Genomic DNA, 19,365 nt, shown 5'->3' with positions numbered 1-19,365 from the left:
AATCCTGTCTCGGGCATGGATGTGTGTGATGTCCTTAGGTTAGTTAAGTTTAAGTAGTTCTAAGTTCTAGGGGACTCATGACCTCAGATGTTAAGTCCCATAGTAATCAGAGCCATCTGAACCATTTGATCCACCTCTGGTCATCTTTCAGCGCTGTCTGGAGCGTCTCCAGATTCGTCTTCGCTGGTCATCGTGACTCAACGCAAAGAGGGGCTCATCGCTGAAGACAGTTCTACTCTAGTCACTGACTTTTCAGGCCCATGACGTGTCTGAAGACGCTACAAGCAGCAGTGGGATATCAACCTGTTACCCACCATACGGCTCGACCACCAGGAGTGATGGTCTGCAGCACCATCTCACTTCATAGCAAGGCGCCTTTTGTTATTATCCACGGCATACTTACTGCACAGCGTACGACGAAGATATTCTAACCCCCTGCCCCCCCCCCTCTCCTCGCCCCGTTTTGTTGCCCTTCAAGGCAACTCTTTCTGGGCTTACATTTCATCAAAGTACTTCTGCTTGTCCTCGTGCTTGCCAAAACCTGCGTTGAACAGCGAGTCACCGGATCTCTCCCCAGTAGACAACGTTTTGAGCATTAGGGGCAGCGCCCTCCAACCACCTAAGGATTTTGACAATGTTGTTGTTGTTGTTGTGGTCTTCAATCCTGAGACTGGTTTGATGCAGCTCTCCATGCTACTCTATTCTGTGCAAGCCTCTTCATCTCCCAGTACCTACTGCAACCTACGTCCTTCTGAATGTGCTTAGTGTATTCATCTCTTGGTCTCCCTCTTTGATTTTTACCCACCACGCTGCCCTCCAATACTAAATTGGTGTTCCCTTGATGCCTCAGAACATGTCCTACCAACCGATCACTTCTTCTAGTCAAGTTGTGCCACGAACTTCTCTTCTCCCCAATCCTATTCAATACTTCCTCATTAGTTACGTGATCTACCCATCTAATCTCCAGCATTCTTCTGTAGCAACACATTTCGAAAGCTTCTATCCTCTTCGTGTCTAAACTATTTATCGTCCACGTTTCACTTCCATGCATGGCTACACTCCATACAAATACTTTCAGAAACGACTTCCTGACATTTAAATCTAAACTCGATGTTAAGAAATTTCTCTTCTTCAGAAACGCTTTCCTTGCCATTGCCAGTCTACATTTTTATCCTCTCTACTTCGACCATAATCAGTTATTTTGCTCCCCAAATAGCAAAACTCCTTTACTACTTTAAGTGTCTCATTTCCTATTCTAATTCCGCCAGCATCACCTGATTTAATCCGACTACATTCCATTATCCTCATTTTGCTTTTGTTGATGTTCATCTTATATCCACCTTTAAAGACATTGTCCATTCCGTTCAGCTGCTCTTCCAGGTCCTTTGCTGTCTCTGACAGAATTACAATGTCATCGGCGAACCTCAAAGTTTTTATTTCTTCTCTACAGATTTTAATACCTACTCCGAATTATAACGCGCCAATCGTACAGAATTCGGCACGATACCCCCCAGGAGGACGTCCAACAACTCTGTCAATCATTGCTAAGCCGAGTAACTGCTTACAAAAGCGCCAGAGGTACACCGACGCGTTATAGACTTGTTAATATGTGAAACTTTTTCTCTTGAAATAATCATTCAATTTTTTCTGAAATTGTAATCGTTTGCTTGTTTGTACATTTGCCTATTTACTTCCATTCGGATAATTATTTCGTGGTGTGTGCTTCTTTTGTCTTAGAGGGTATTAGGTTAAATAACTGTATTTACTTCAAGAAGTTTAATGGAGTATTTAGTGGTTGTTAACAGCAATGTGTCTGTTTTATGGTCACGAAAGTAGCAGGGATAGAAATTCAAATCGTACTACGAACACAGTTCTAAAGTTCGCAAGCAAAGCATGTAGAGATCCAGGCCTCCCACAATGGGAGCATCGCGCGTTTCTCGAGATCTCTCATTCCGAACGGCGTCATTTTGGCTTATCTTCTTATTTTCGTATGTATTCTGAAAAGAATGTTGTGGTTCGGCGATAGGAACTTCGTGGACAGAGAAGTTCCGTCATCGAAGAGCCCCTAATTCTTTAGAGTCTGTCAACAATGTCAAGGGTATGGCTCAAAAAAGTCTGTCAAGATATACAAAGTCAATGCAAATTAGGCATTGATGGAAGGCGGTTGTTTTACGGGATTCACGATGTTTGCTCATGGGAAATATAGTTCGAAATGTTCAATAACTTGAAGAATTTTTTGTTTCAAACCAAGGCTGAATTCTAAGTACTTGTGTTTATTTTTTCTGCCATAAAGAATTGTAGGAGACCATGTCCTAGTTTGTGGTCGTTGAGACTTTGTGGGAGACCGCATTTCAACTAAGTGAATAACGACGATCTTGTATACGGAAACTTCAACACTGGAAAGGAAAAGGGAAGAAATTTCTCATACTTGCTGTGTGAGGTAGTGTTTTTTGTAACTTAAATCCCTCAGTTTTCGATGAAATTCGCTTTTAGCTCAATTCACGCATTTCAAGTTCTCCAGTCAGTGGATTCTATTCGTAAGGTACGATTCTGGATCTGCAAAATATCTCCTACCGCTGTTGTAGCCTATACACTGGACGTTCCCAAACCATAAATTTTGTGAAATGTGAAAATAAGCTTGTGTAGAGGGAGCTAAATTTAGTGAAGTGGATTACTGATTCACCAATTCCTACTCCATATCTCTCAGTTTTCCTGTTATTAAAGCCAGGTGTTTTATCATGTTAAAAATGATCTCTTTTTCTTCTTACGCTATTCAGACTCTTCTCACGTACTTCTTCACCTACTTAGACAAGAAAACTTGTGTAACAATCACCATTTATTGTTTTATCTTAGCTGGGTAACGCATAGGAAGAATCTCTTTTGCATACCAGGAAACAATGGTCATAACCTACCTGACAGATGAAACCCACTTCGTCTTTCTAGGTGCAGAGTCACTTACTACTATCCATTCCTGGGACGAACTGGACGATCAACAGTAACAAACAATGCTCAAAAATCGCTTGCACTCCTTTTATAACGGTCCAAATGTTGCAGATTAAATAATTTTCACATTTGCTTTTGGTTGATGTTGGAGAACGGGGCCGTACCGAGGGGTGGCGAGGTAGGCCTGCCACCAAAAGCCCAGGCATAGACAGGCGCAAAGAGTGACCGAAAAAAAGGAAAAAAAATGCACCACCCTTGTTGGGCAAAAGTTTTGAATTGGGACACTTAGTATGTAGTATCATAAAGAAACAATTATTGCCAAACAGACATCTATCGCTAATATTAACTTGGTTCGCACATCGTCTGCCTACGCTATTCGCTCTTCATCTACATCTACATACATACTCCGCAATCCACCATACGGTGCGTGGTGGAGGGTACCACGTACCACAACTAGCATCTTCTCTCCCTGTTACACTCCCAAACAGAACGAGGGAAAAATGACTGCCTATATGCCTCTGTACGAGCTCTAATCTCTCTTATCTTATCTTTGTGGTCTATCCGCGAAATGTAAGTTGGCGGCAGTAAAATTGTACTACAATCAGCCTCAAATGCTGGTTCTCTAAATTTCCTCAGTAGCGATTCACGAAAAGAACGCCTTCTTACTCTTCTTCGACAATGGCGTTCTCGGTGCTACTTAGCTACAGTATTATAGGATCTCAAAGGTCGGCGAGTGGATGCTGAAGCAAATATGCTGTTTCCCCGAAGGCTTCCAATTTTTGCCATTTTCTACCGACTGAGGACTGGTGGGGACGGGACAGTGGAGGAAGCAAGCAAACTACGTGGAGGGGATGAGAAATTTACTTGCTCCTCCACTCAGTACTTTTGCTGTTCAGGAGTTTCATTTGCTACGATCTGTTGTGCAAATAAAAAAAGAATCTGAGAATATACCATTTGAAGTATTTGAGAATAAACGATCTGTGCTGAATAACGTCGTTACTGGATTCGTTGTGCCTATAGAAAGCTGTACTCTCTTCATCTTCATCTAAGAGTGTAAACTATCGTATACTCTGCAAGCGAACTGATCAACGTAACTTCTCCGGAGCACTGTAACATCCAACTCGTAGTTGGTGGAGAGAGTCTACTGATGAAGGAGCGCGAGATATCTCTTGATTAATGACTATCTTATTTCTACTATCAGAGAATTCATCTCGAGATCTGTATTTGCGACGCTAATTGAGCGGCGACGGCGATAAGTGAGAGCAGTGCTGTTTGAGAAGCCATCATGAAGCTGCCGCTGCTTTTACTGCTGTTCGTGGCCTGCGTCGTCGGTACGTACTCGTTTCGGGTAACTATTGGGAGGAAGGTTGGCAGCCGATGTGCAACGCAGTAAGTTAGCTACAGGAGTACAGTGGATCTGTTTTCTTTAAGTCCTCGCTTACTGTCTCTGTTAGTCTTCTTAGTAAGAATTTAACAGAAGCCATTTCGTCAGTAAAACAGCTCTTGTCGTTCTCTACCACCTCTGGGTCTAGTATCTGGGTATACGCCAGCGACAGAGAAGAAAACAAATCTGTCCCAAGCGAGCTATGTCCATATTCCTAGCCTGGTTTAGTGGCCACAGCAAACGATGCCGAAGGGGTTCGATTCGAATCTTTTGTATCAGCAGTATTTGATGGTGGGGCTTCTTTTCCTCCCAGTGCCGTAGTGCCTTGCTTGATGTGCGTGTGAGAAGTATGCATGTTTTTAATAAGTTACTTTTTATGTAAGTTGTGAAAGTGCGGTCTAATAGTCGTACATTGGAAGGGGCTGGGATGTTAAAACCTTTTTCTTCTCATACGCAGCCGCAGTCTCGCGTCTGATCTTAGGTCAATCTGTACTAGTGAGGCAATGCGGATTCTCTAGAGGAGTAGATTTTACTGAGTCATTACTGATGAGACATTCTTCATTAAGTGCCATATTCACGTACTTGTGACTGGATTGATACCATACCAGGTAAGCACATTCAGTGGCAGAGTGGAAAGCGCTGTTGTCTTCACTCTGTATGGTCGAGCTTCTCACTTAGTTTTTTACTACTACTACTAATAATAATAATCTGTGCCTCGAGTTGCCTAAGCTGATGGAATACAGCACCATAGCTTTTCTTCAGTTGAATGTGCATAACGCTCAGCGGCCGATAAAAGCTATCCATTACTATATACTTATTTAATTAATGCAGTATTGCAGTGCTTGTATTGTTAAGAAGAACAACGCAATGTTCCTTCGCATATACATGCAGGTAAGAGACGCTGCGGCAACTACACCCGTCATGAAATACACGAAATGTATTCGCAGTTGCGAAAACGGACAACCGTCAACTGTATAATGAAATGACGGCAATGAAAATTTGTGCCGGACCGTGGCTCGAACCCGGGATTCCCATTTTACACATGTGGTTGCCTGAAACGCTTTGGATTTCCAGACCCAAACATCCAGATGTCGTCGTTTCCTGCATCACAACATGTACTCGTCACAAAGTACACTACTGGCCATTAAAATTGCTACACCATGAAAATGACGTGCTACAGACGCGAAATTTAACCGACAGGAAGAAGATGCTGTGATATGCAAATGAGTAGCTTTTCAGAGCATTCACACAAAGTTGGCGCCGGTGGCGACACCTACAACATGCTGACATGAGGAAAGTTTCCAACCGATTTCTCATACACAAACAGCAGTTGACCGACGTTGCCTGGTGAAACGTTGTTGTGATGCCTCGCGTAAGGAGGAGAAATGCGTACCATCACGTTTCCGACTTTGATAAAGGTCGGATTGTAGCATATCGCGATTGCGCTTTGTCGTATCGCGACACTGCTGCTCGCGTTTTTCGAGATCCAATGACTGTTAGCAGAATATGGAATCAGTGCGTTCAGGAGGATAATACGGAACGCTGTACTGGATCCCAACGGCCTCGTATCACTAGCAGTCGAGATGACAGGCATCTTATCCGCATGGCTGCAACGGATCGTGCGGCCACGTCTCGATCCCTGAGTCAACAGATGGGGACGTTTGCAAGACAACAACCATCTGCACCAACAGTTTGACGACGTTTGCAGCAGCATGGACTATCAGCTCGGAGACCATGGCAGTGGTTACCCTTGACGCTGCATTACAGACAGAAGCGCCTGCGATGGTGTACTCAACGACGAACCTGGGTGAACGAATGACAAAACGTCATTTTTTCGGATGAATCCAGGTTCTGTTTACAGCATCATGATGGTCACATCCGTGTTTGGCGACATCGCGGTGAACGCACATTGGAAGCGAGTATTCGTCATCGCCATACTGGTGTATCACCCGGCGAGATGGTATGGGGTGCCATTGGTTACACGTCTCTGTCACCTCTTGTTCGCATTGACGGCACTTTGAACAGTGGACGTTACATTTCAGATGTGTTACGACCCGTGGCTCTACCCTTCGTTCGATCCCTGCGAAACCCTACATTTCAGCAGGATAATGCACGACCGCATGTTGCAGGTCCTGTACGGACGTTTCTGGATACTGAAAATGTTCGACTGCTGCCCTGGTCAACACATTCTCTAGATCTCTCTCCAATTGAAAACGTCTGGTCAATGGTGGCCAAGCAACTGGCTCGTCACAATACGCAAGTCTCTACTGTGAACTGTGATATCGCGCTGAAGCTGCATGGGCAGCTGTACCTGTACACGCCATCCAAGCTCTGTTTGACTCAATGCCTAGGCATATCAAGGCCGTTATTACGGCCAGAGGTGGTAGTTCTGGGTACTGATTTCTCAGGATCTATGCACCCAAATTGCGTGAAAATGTAATCACATGTCAGTTCTAGTACAATATATTTGTGCAATGAATACCCGTTTATCATCTGCATTTTTTCTTGGTGTAGCAGTTTTAATGGCCAGTGGTGTAATTCCGTACAGGGGGAGGATATATTAATTGAAAGTCGCTGCCTGCTAACATGCATGCTTGTCCAAAGGAACTCTGCATCGTGGTCCTTAACAGCACAGGCATTGCAATGTCGTATTTATCCGTGGATACGAGGTCGAGGAACATAGTCCAATATGATCGTTTTGGTAGTCCAGTTGTTATGGTATGGGGAAGCATAATGTTACATATATGTACTGACCTCCAAATCTTTGAACATGATACACTCATTGGTCAAAGTCACTGTGACTCTGTACCTCTTCCCCATGAGCGACTTTCAGAGGTACATTCAGACAATGTATGGCTGCAACGAACAGCGCAGATGGATGAGCACTTGGAAGGAGAGGATATTCCACGAATGCACTGGCCTGCCCGTTTGACCGACTTAAATTCCACTTAGCACATGTGGGATGCGTTGGTGAGATGCATTGCAGCAAGTCCTCATGCACCAACGACCATCCAGCAGTTGTCAACCACACTGGTGGACGAATGGAATTCCTTACAAGAAGAAATACTTACCAACACTGTGGCCAGCATGGGAGCACGTATTATAGCATACACTATCGTTCGTGATGGTCAAATCGATTCTGTTCGTTCCACTGCGTGTTACTTTCAGTCACCTGCTATATTGTACTGTACTGTACTGTGGCAGTTCTTTCTAAGTATGGTCCAAGTTTCATCGAGCTATGCTACTTAGCAGTGACACATTATGCGAAAGTTACTTTCGTATTTAAGTGTTGCACATCAATGTATTTGGTACTTTTCACCCATCCCAGGTTATAATTCAACACTCGGATTTCGTCAGTAGTTATGGTCCCGAAGACCATCTTAGTAACTAACTGCCCGTGTTCAACCATCCTCTCTTACGACACAACAAGTGCGTGGTGCATTGGTTGGTGTAACTGCTCATGCAATTGCTCGTAGGAGATGTTGATTCTGCAGTGCGCCTACGCCTTCTCCTCTGAAGAGGTTGTCTCATTGTCATCTGCATTATCAGATCTTCACTCCTGTTCAGAAAAAAAAATAATCACCTTGAACGACTAGAGGTAGGACATTAAAAAAAAAAAAGTGGCTCTAAGCACTATGGGACTTAACATCTGAGGTCATCAGTCCCCTAGACTTAGAACTACTTAAACCTAACTATCCAAAGGACATCACAGAAATCCATGCGCGAGGCAGGATTCGAGCCTGCGACCGTAGCAGCAGCACGGTTCCGGACTGAAGCGCCTAGAGACGCTCGACCACAGCGGCCGGCTATAGGACATTTATATTCACATGATATGCGTATAATGCATGAATGGCGTCCTCTGGTACAGCCATCCATGCTGCATCCACCTTGTCCCAAAGTTTATCTTTGGTGGTCGGCATTTGCTCACAGCACTGCAACCGTCGTTTCACCATACCCACACATTTTCGAATGGCGACATATCTGGCGAACCAGGGAAGAAAGCTGACATCCTAAGACACAAAGAAGGCACGTGTTCGTGCAGCAACATGTGGTCGTGAACTGTCTTGCTGGAAAATGGCGTCTGGGGTGTTGTGCAGAAAGGGTATAACTACGAGCCGCAACATGCCATTCACCTGTGTGGTTGTACGCAATAGCACCCCACGCCATAAGGCCTCGAGTTGGCGCTATATGTCTTGTGCGAATGCAGTCACTGTGATGTCGCTCCCCCTGTCTGCGGCGAACCAAAATGTGGCCATCATTTTCAAACGAACAGAACCTGGATTCGTCCGAAAACGCTATCTGATGCCATTCTTGTCCACAGTAACGTCCTTCCATACAGCATTGCCGTCTAACATGTTTCTGCACGTTCGTCACAGGTAGGCGTAGAAGTCGACGACGCGCACGTAACCCGTGTCGTAATAAACGGCGATGGACAGTCAGCCCTGATAGTGTACGATGTGTTCCACTGTTGCATCAGAGCTGAGGAGGACGCAGATCTGTCCTACAGTGCCATTCGGATGAGGCGTTGATCTTCTCGGGTCTGGGTGGTGTGACCTGACCCATCTAGTCATGTTCTACGGCCTTCCGTCAACCATTCTGCACACACCAGTTGCACTACCGAAACACTTGTTCCTAGACGAGCAGCAGTTTCCCGAATGGATGCGTCACAGTCTCTCACGTCAATAATGCGCTCTCTTTGATTCACTGATTTGACGATGTGGTTCGCGCATACGCCTGCGCGGCATCCTGCATGTCTGCTCATGTCACAATGATCCATTCATTACCTTCTGTTTGTAGTGACAACGAGAGCCGCAGTCATACTTTACTGGCAGGTGGTATTGCGCCATGATATCGATGTTGACTCTGAACCCACGGGGCGACAGGGTTCAAGTGCTAATCATTTCTGCAGAGCATACTAATGTTCATGTCCTTTGAATATGAACATCGTGTCTCTTGTCGTTCAAGGTGTTCTGTTTTTTTCTGAACAAGAGTGTATGACATGCATCGTAGTCTTCCTTAGTGCTGATGCAACATGGGGAAAGGAAGCTACAATTACTATCCCTCCCCTTTTCAAAACGATCAGATGGATACACACATCATCAACGACATAAACCCTTCTGATATGACATCACACCATTACTTAATTCGTAAGAAAATAAACTCCACTTGACGCAAACCAGTACAAAATACACCAAAAGAATAAACATAAATCCTTTAATATTAACAAAAAATATCTCAAAGAAAACAAGATACATGAACAAGACAAAACCATTATCAGCGTCCCTTATGAATAACACACTTTCTACATAAGTAATCACACACAATGAAATTCTCAAAATAGAACACGATAACCTACCACCTATTTTCACGCCCTGAACGTATACGGCATCCCAAGTGTGGTTTTTGCGAGTTTTTCCATCTATCTTTTTTCAGGGTAGTAGTATTGGTACTTGTGGCAATGGAATCTGGAGTACCTGTAAAAGAATGAACGCACCCCACATGGACAATGATTGTCTGCATCAGCAATTGTAATTAAACATTCACTGGCGACATCAATCCCACAACTTGTTATGGTCCCCAGGGCACATGATAAACTTCTTTATCTTACCCTTCGGAGTATATGGACTAGTTAAAATCATCCATTGGTCAATATGATACTCTCGTAATTTACTACTGTGCCACCTAATTTTTTACTGAAATTCGAGCGCCCTACTGCGCGCATCTGGAGACGCTTTCACAAATCCTGTAACGTTATACCTTAGTTTCATAAAGGTTTTCCATCTTTTTCGTAGCTTTGGTTTAATAAACTCAAACTGTAATGATATTTTCGTTCCATAAACCACCTGTTACGACGAGGGACAAGTGCTGTCATGCACTTCCGAATTATACACCGCCACAACTCATGGTGAGTGAACATACCATTTATTATTGTGACTATTGACATAATAGGTCAGCCTCTTACCAACTGTTTGATGAATCCATTCCTTCCCTCCAGTAGCGTGTCGATGTACTGGGCTAGCTCTCAGTTTACAGAAATATAACAAGCAGCATAACTGTTTGATTTACCCCGAAATGAAGTTGGTGCATTGATCCACGTTCATCGTTTCAAGGATTCCAAATGTAAACAACCAGTTGTTTGCCACTGCATGTGCTTCTCTGCTGTTTGCAGTTGCAAACATTTAGATGTATTGGAAAAATGATCTATAGTAGTCAGAACATAGCTGTTCCTCAAAAGTGTCTGACTAATCGGCCCTAAGATATCCATTTCAGTCATCTCAGAGGGTTTAGTTGCTTCTGGCAGCCGCTAAAGTGACACTTTCTGATGACGTAAAGCAGGCCCGACGAGACGGAGTTAGGGAGGGGAGGAGGCAAAATCTCCATGGCCAGATATTCTAGCTCTTTCTTTGTACTCAGTTTTATGAGCCATTCAGGCTAACTGCATACAATTATATTTCACTTTTAATCTCGAATGCACAATATTTTCTTTAGACATCGTGCAGTAGAACTCCTGTGTGATGGATTCGAGAATAAGCTTTCTTTAAATGTTGTTGGAAACCCTATCAAAAAATTTCCCCAACAAATGTACACGGAAACAGTTGGAAAACAGTGTTATAATTTGGTAGGTTTCAAAGATAAGGTACTTACGATTCCATCATAAGGTGATTTTATGTGAAAAACGAGTATACAGAAAATATTTTTCATTCAAGAGGAAACACAACATAAAAGATTTCGATTTGTATATAGTCCTCTGGAGTAATCGTGAAACTGAAGAATGGAAGTGTCATGAAAGATATACATCGGCCATGCTGATGCTCTGAAGAAAAGAGGTATGAGTAATCATGTTTTTTGTTCGTCTGTAGAACAGCCAACTTACGTGGGAACTTTCAAGTGACGTGATGTGACATTATCGCTTGGTAAAAGAGGTTTGGACTTCAGAGGTTCTGCTTAGAAAATTGGAGATCCAAATAATGAAAAAGTCCTAGGACTATTAGAGCTCTTGAGTTGCTACAATCCAGTTCTCGCCAAATCCATTAACAAGGTCAGATACACACAAGATCTGAAAAAGTGTTTACAAGTGCATTATCTGTCAAGTCAGGGGTGCCATTGAACCAGGAAAAAGTGAGAATTGTTATTCAATTATTGTTGATGCAACTAATGACTCAAATCATATTGACCAAACAACATTCATGCTGTGTTATATTTATTTCAAGAAGGAAATTGATAAATCTGAAATAAATGAACGGTGTTTGGAATTCGTAGGTTGTAACAGAAAACGAGAGTGACTGTTGCACATTTAATTTGACCAACACTCGTGAAACACTCAGTTCCAATCAGCGAATGCCACGCCAAGTTTGTGATAACCGAAGTAATATTAGACGGTCTTATAAAGGAGCTCAGACGCATTTTCTTCAGTGAAATTCTCTTGCGATATTTTCTGTGTGTGGTTATCAGCTTTTTGTGGAGTATATGCAGCGGAGTGTTTTTATGAAGCAAATACATATTTGGGAATGATTCAGCTTCATTACAACCTGTTCAGTAGCAGTCCATATGTTCTGAAACAGAGTTAGAAGTTTTTTATCTTGCATTTCTGACACCAGTTGGAGTGCTCGGGTTGTGGCTGCAGGAACAATTGCAGCTCATTTGAGTAAGATTGCCAGTGCTGTTGGATCACTCAGTAAGTTAAATTTGTCAGGACACGTTCTGTGGTACGGGATGTTTTGGATTATGTGATATCATTCAAGTGGTCAATTATGGCATCAGTTTTTCTTAAGTTGTTAGAACCAATTGACTACAGAAGCATATTAGTATAAGCTCTAAATACTACCACTGATGTCGAGGAAATACGCTTTGAGAGTTTATTAAATGACTTAAAATATCTTCTCGAAAACTGGAACGCCGTTCACCCTGATCTAAAGTTGTTACCAGCGCAATGAATATCGATGCTGAATTTTCGGAGGTGCGCACTAAGAAGAGGAAATCATTTCATTTTGAAGCCAGGGACGAAGTGGTAGATACGAATTCAGAAAATGTATTCAAAATAAATGTATTTCGTGTCATTATTGACAATCAAGCGTCTACCTAGAAAATCCGATTAGTAACAATGAAGATTTTAGATGAAACATTTGGATTTTATGGGAATACGTAAGGCCAGGTTCTCATTGAAATGAACAAAAAATAGGCAAAGTTTGGAACTATTTTTTTTGAGACAGTGAAAAGACATACAAAGGATCTACTTAGGGATTATGATTGATCATACTTTGAACCTTAATTTAGATTTTCAACACACAAAAAGAAAAACAAAATGGCGCTCGTAATTATGCTCTTATAAAGGGTCTGAGAGTTTGCGGTACGCAGACTGTGTGCAGTGTAGCCCCTCAGCAGTTAAGTAAAATCAAAAATGGATAACATCAGTCGATACTACATTAAATTTATGGGAGCTTTTACCTAACCACAATGAAATAACCTTAAATTTAACGGTATGGTACAAACTCGAACTTTGAGTTCGATTTTTGGGGGTTTGTTTCACTATTTACAGCTTTACAAAAATGGTTAATGTTAAGAAATGTCATAAATTACAGGAATAAGCTCCCAAGAAGAGCATTTACTTTTCGTAGGTCGGATGCAGAAGTTAATATGTTGAACCGTTTTCATTTTATGCTGCACGTTGTTCTGAAAAATTCGTTTCTCAAGAAAAATATGTTTAAAGTTTAGGGAATACTCTTATGCGTAAATACTAGTTCAACTTGCATAACAACTATATGTTATTACATAATTTTGATGTGTGGCCGTGGAAGTAACCACTGCCACCGGACCCCTAACAACTGTTGCAATCTACCGACCCCCACAAGACGAGATAGACTAGGGAGACATAGCTGCTCTACGGCAAACTGAGGGCAAACTCATAATAGGGGGGCGACTTCAATGCCAAATATTCCGATTGGAACTCTGGAGTAACCTCCGGAGCAGGCGCCAAACTGCAACGACTAGCGCGCGACCATCACTTCGAAATATGGGATCCGGTCGAGCCCACACATTTTCCAAAAAAATGGAGGTAGGCCCGACGTGTTAGACATAGCCTTCACTAGGAGGATCGCGTGGTTTTTCGCCGCAAGGACAATCAACAGAATGTCCTCCCATCACAACCCAGGGATTCTAAAGGTCGATGTGGGAGAATGGGTAACACCTCCACGGTTCCAGATGTCCTACAAACGTACAGTCTGGGAGCCATACCGAGAAACTGTCGCCTCTGATATCGCTCGCGCTCCGCCACCTACTGCCGAAACACTAGAACAGGCCCTACAAGACCTAACAGGAACTATCTTGCAGGAAGCGGAAGATGCCACTCCCCCACAAAGGGATGGCCTGCCCCCGCAAGTACGACTCCCGGAACATTTACTGGCTCAAATCCGTCACAAGAACAGAGTGGCAAAATAGTGGAAGATCACCAGAAATCGGGCCACCAGAAGGCTGCTTAATCGTCTACAGAGAGAGCTGAAGGTAGCGCTCAAGAAACCAGCAATGGCAAAACCGCCTCACAGCCCTCAAAGTAGACGATCACACGCTATGGCAAGCAACCAAACAATTTACCAAAGAGGCGCTAGGTTGCCGCCACTACAAGGCGAGAGGGATCTGGCCTACAGCCATGCTGAAAAGGCCAACGCCCTCGCCAACACCTTTCAAGCGGCAGAACCCCAGGATGAAGAGCATGAAGAGGTAGTCTGTCGTCAACTGGGTGTCTTCCTCAACGCTGAGGATGACCCAGAGGATGAACCCCCACTTTTCGCCCCCGAAGAAGTGGCGAAAGAAATTAGGTCTCTCCCTACAAAAAGGGCGCCAGGACACGACACTGTCACCAACCAGCTAGTTAAAATCCTCCCGCCGTTGGCTATCGAACACCTCGCGAACGTCTTCAAAGAGATTACTCGTACCCGCGAGTTCCCAGCTTACTGGAAACACGCAGAAGTGGTCGCGATACACAAACCAGGGAAAGGCCCTTTATTCCCGCAGCACTACAGGCCGATTAACGTCTTGCCACCTCTCAGCAAGATCTATGAGCGCCTCCTGCTTATTCCCATACGAGACCAAATCACCAACGACCGACTTTTGCCGGATTTCCAATTCGTATTCCGACAGAAGCACTTCGCCCCACAACAGATCACGAGACTGATGGAAGCAGCCACAGAGGGCTTCAACCACAGAGCCTACTGCGGGATAGTGCTACTTGATGTAGTCAAGGCCTTCGAGTCAGTATGGTATAAAGGGCTACTATGCAAGTTATACACACAAGGGCTCCCCGGGAGCTTAGGTAGGTTAATCCAAAGCTATCTCACGAACAGAACCTTCTCTGTCAAGGTAGAAACAGCCACCTCCACCAATAGGCGTATTCGTGCTGGGATTCCACAGAGATCGGTCCTGGGGCCCGTTTTGTACAGTCTGTACACTGCGGACACACCAACGGCCTCCCTGGTGCACACCGCACAGTACGCTGACGACACCGACTTTTACGCTCGTAATGCGATTACGGACCTCGCCATTCGTAGGCTACAAATGGTTTTAGATTACACAGAAACCTGGGCCCGTCGCTGGCGCATCACCATCAATCCTAAAAAGACGCAGGCTATGCTGATCACCCAGAGACTCGGGAGACGTGGACGCCCCCCCCCCCCCCCCCCCCTTTCCTTTTCACCTGCACCTACATGGATCCCGACTCCCCTGGCGCAGATCCGCCAAATATCTCGGTATAACCTTGTACTCGAGACTAACGTGGAAACTCCATAAAGACGAGATCCACAGGAAGGTGCGCCAGAATGTCCATCCTATACCCAGTCCTCAACACAACCAGCTCCCGTCCCTGCTCTGTAGGACTAAACGTCTATCAGGCACTTATATGCCCAGTAATGGAGTATGCGTGCCCTGTCTGCGGATATGCGGCGAAGCAGCATCTGGACAAACTCCAGAGGCTGCAGAACCGTGCCCTAAGGAGGGCACTGCACCTACCCATGGGGTTCCCCACCGACCATCTGCACTACGCTGCCGACATATCACTCCTCAAAGAAAGATTCCAAGATCTGGCAAGGGCTTTCTATGAGAGCTCTTCCAGATCTGGAAATAACCTCATCCACTCCTTAGGTCGGTATGGCATGTCCCGCGATAAGCACAAGCGCCCCATGACGATCTTCGACGACTAGGTCGAAGAGAAATCCCAAATATATTCAAATCGTAATACCTATCGTTAATCCTTAAAATACCCATCGCCAACCTCAGGAAAGTACTAGACACCACCACAATACACAGACAGCCAAAACAGTCAAAGACAATCACACACTTACAACACACATTGTGGAGTAAAAGCCAACAGGCTATAAACTCCTCCATACACTTCCTCAGGAAGGGGAAAATAAAAGGTGAGCAAGCAGCAAGCAGCAGCATCCCGACGAGTCCCTTTCAGGGAGCAGAGGTGAGCGGATCATTGCACGCTAAGCGCTCGCATGCGTCGCTCCCGAGCATGCCTGGACGACATGGAAAGGGAGGCAAAGCCGCCGCCCTGCTGCAGTTGCTGGGCCTCATGCTCAGCGCATCAGTAAGATGCGGGACGCAAGAAGAAGAAGAAGAAGAAGAAGACGGAACGGAAGGAGCAGTGCTTCCGCTGCCAGAAACTTTGCCACATTGCCAAGTACTGCCGGAACCCAGTGGCGTGCCTTCGGTGTGCGCAAGCACACGATTCGCGCCACTGTACGAAGAAGGACGCCATACGCTGCTGCGCCAACTGTGGCGGTGCTCACTCAGCGAATTACCGAGGCTGCAGTTATATCAAGAACTGGAGTCGCGGTGAAAAGACAAGACGGAGACGCAAGACCACCAAGAAGGTGGATACAACGGCGGCCGCTACGTCCTCGCCACCCTCCCCCGCCCCCGGCGGATCCGGGGTGGTCGATGACGCGGCTGTTCCACCAGACGCAGTCAGCGAGGCGTGCGCCAGGGTCCGCGCCGCCGCCGACGAAGAAATTGCTGCCCTCAAAGCCGCAATGGAGGAAGAGAGGGCGGCACTCCCAGCCGAACTGGTGGAGACTCGGCAGCTGGTGCACAGTCTCCGTGATGCACTGGCCAGCCAGTCCCACCCAGTACAGAAGAAGGACGCTGACACGCAGATTACCGCCTCCGTGGGACCTGTAGCAATACAGGAAGCCACGGAGCTGGTAACACAAGACGCTGCCGTACAGACAGCCGTGTAGGGGAAGCCCAGGCAACCCAGGTCATCACGGAGGAGGCTCCATGCCCCAAGACGTAGCTGCAGAAGATAGTGTCCGTCCGTCTGGACACTCTCAGGTCTTACAACGCCCGCCCTCCTCTCACTCCTGCTGAGTGGGAAGATCTCATCGCCTCGATAGAACAAGCCGAGTACGAGTGCAAAGAACAAGGGGCGAGGATTGCTGAAGACGCTGAAGCCGCCAGCTGGGAGGACATGCCAGATCCCGAAGTGTCACAAGCAGACACATCCAAGAAGAAGAAGAAGGACAAGAAGAAGCACCCAGACGCCAGGAGGACCTAGAAGACTCTCCTCCTTACCGCGCCAGACACCCATCATCATCGTCATCTACCACTCGCCCTGTCAGTCGCTGACTGGCAGTCCAAGACGTCAACAGGGCCAGTCAAGTAAAGGCCCCTAACTGACGCATCGCTATTATCCATTCAACCTACTGCCTGTCTCTGACCGGCAATCATCAGTCTACCTAACCACGCACACCATCCCAGTTATTCCTAAACGTCCCAGCATGCTTTCAATCCATCCAAAGTGGAGTAAACGTCTAATGACAACAGACTACTACTTACCTTCCTCAAGAAGAGGATGGTTGAAATGGTTCTGAGCGCTATGGGACTTAACATCTGTGGTCTTCAGTCCCCTAGAACTTAGAACTACTTAAACCTAACTAACCTAAGGACATCACACACATCCATGCCCGAGGCAGGATTCGAACCTGCGACCGTAGCAGTCGCGCGGTTCCGGACTGCGCGCCTAGAACCGCTAGACCACCGCGGCCGGCAAAGAAGAGGAATTCAAGTGTGAAGAGAGAGCAGCATCCCGACACTTCGCCAGAAGATGATGCGTGCGAAACTAATTGAAACGTTGCGACAAGACGACGACACCACTCGGCTGAGAACCCGAGAAGAATTCATCACTGCGTTTTGACCAATTTCGACTAAAATTTTACCAAACAAAGTCTTTTCGTTACTTACGTTTAGTCTGCAATTCCGGTACCGTATACCAACCCTTCCCCTAAATCGAATTTTTCTTGGAGAGCAATTCCTTCGCTCTTCTTGGCGAGAAAAGCCAATCTGGCTCAGCTGGATATGCTGCGTTCGGCAGCCTGCACACGTTGTTCGTCAGCTTTTTCGGCGAATATGTTTGCATGCATAACGCAGTACAAATCACTTTGTGAACGTGCATCACGGCACGACAAGTTTTCTACCTGAGCCTGGCGTCTCCAGCTGAGAGCGTCCCACGGTGGCTGTGAGACTGCTTCATCAATGGGCTGTAGAAACACATATACGTTTAAAAAAATGCAATACCAAATCGAATTTTCGACCACTTGGAATGTGAAGTTCGAAGAAATTGAATATTTGAAAACAAATCATACTTCAGACTTTGAGTACATTACTTTGGAACCAAAAGGACTCTTTGAATAAGATGCACTAGCTTACAATTTTAAGCTTGTCATCCGAATATATCTGTAGTTACGCGCATCTTTTACACTCTTACGATGACTGTAGTTGAAGCAGAAATGTATTTCAGCACTCCGGCTCTTGTTAAAAGTTAACTCAGATCAACTACAAGTCAAAATCTCACAGATTTTAGAACCCTGGAAACTGTGCATAATTTGGCAAGATAACTTCCCTTTGGGATTCTGGGATGGTGAAATGGATGGTGGGCAGGGTCCAACTTATATTTTCCCCTATACGCACGTGCTTAAAATTTCGGTCCAAAATGCATCCTCTGCTACATCTATATGTTAAATCCGGCTGTCTGGAAGGGTCTAGGTTCCCCCCCCCCCTCCCTCTCCCAAGCCTATGTATATGTATAGTGTCCACTCATCTCTCTTTTCATTTCCACTGTCTCCTATCTTTTTTCCTCCCACTTCTTCTATCTCCATGGATCTCTCTACATCTTTTCATGTCTCTGTCTCTCACTGACCATTAACGCCCCTCTCTCTTTGGCTGCCATTGCTATTGTCCTCATCCATCCTCCTTTCTCTTTCACTGACATTTTCTCTCTGTACCTACATCACTGTTTTCTCTCTCTTTTTCTTCCGCGTCGCTATCACTCTGCTATTCTCTTTCAGCACAAAAATGTTTGAATACGTTCACACGCCACTACATCTACTCTTTTCCTTGCTACAGGAGCGTACACAGCTTATATAAAAGGAAGTATATAGGCCAGTAAATTTTTGACATCTTTTTTATGCACTTCGACACATTTATACACGTTGATATATATATTACACACAAAAAATAAGTGCGTATAATATAAGGTTGATACAAAATCGTTTGCTTTGCGGTTTTCTGAGTACATTGCTCATATACCGCAATTCATCGAGAACGCCCGGTTTGTTATTTGCATCATAAACGAAATAAAAAGTTGTTTGAAATATTTTATTGAATTTGGAGTCTTTACAGTTTTAGATAATTTTTAACAGTCATTCTAAGTTCTTGTTAAGCATGTTGAGAGTCTTTTTAGCTCCTTTTTTGTTACTGAAGTACCACTTTGGGCGTATTTATACAGGCGTTAAGCGCCCATTATATACAGGGTGATCAGAAAATGTCTGAAACGCTTGTAGGGATGTTGCAGGGCAGGTTGTACTGAGACATAAATGTTAGGAAACAAATTCAATACGTTGCGCCGTTTCATAGTTATTTAGCATTGAAGTTAGCCAATCAGGTCGTTGCGCCCGCAAATCCTAGTTTTATGTAACCAAACTACTCGTTGAGCAATACCGCCCCTGGCAGGCCGCTTGAATGTGAGCGCGCGATGCCCCCATTGG

The 19,365-nt window shown here is 45.0% G+C and overlaps 1 protein-coding gene across 1 annotated transcript in view; it reads left to right on the top strand.

The window, feature by feature from the left end:
- Positions 1–4,190: 4,190 nt before the first annotated feature.
- Positions 4,191–19,365, top strand: part of LOC126234526 (trypsin-1-like) — a 100,341-nt gene continuing 85,166 nt past the window's right edge. The window contains exon 1 of the mRNA XM_049943221.1: positions 4,191–4,274. Within this exon, the coding sequence (XP_049799178.1) occupies positions 4,229–4,274 (46 nt within the window). The 5' untranslated portion in view covers positions 4,191–4,228. The remainder of the gene's footprint in view (positions 4,275–19,365) is intronic.

Source organism: Schistocerca nitens, chromosome 2 (assembly GCF_023898315.1).
Source record: "Schistocerca nitens isolate TAMUIC-IGC-003100 chromosome 2, iqSchNite1.1, whole genome shotgun sequence".
NCBI lineage: Eukaryota > Metazoa > Arthropoda > Insecta > Orthoptera > Acrididae > Schistocerca > Schistocerca nitens.
This window is presented reverse-complemented; position numbering and strand designations above follow the sequence as displayed.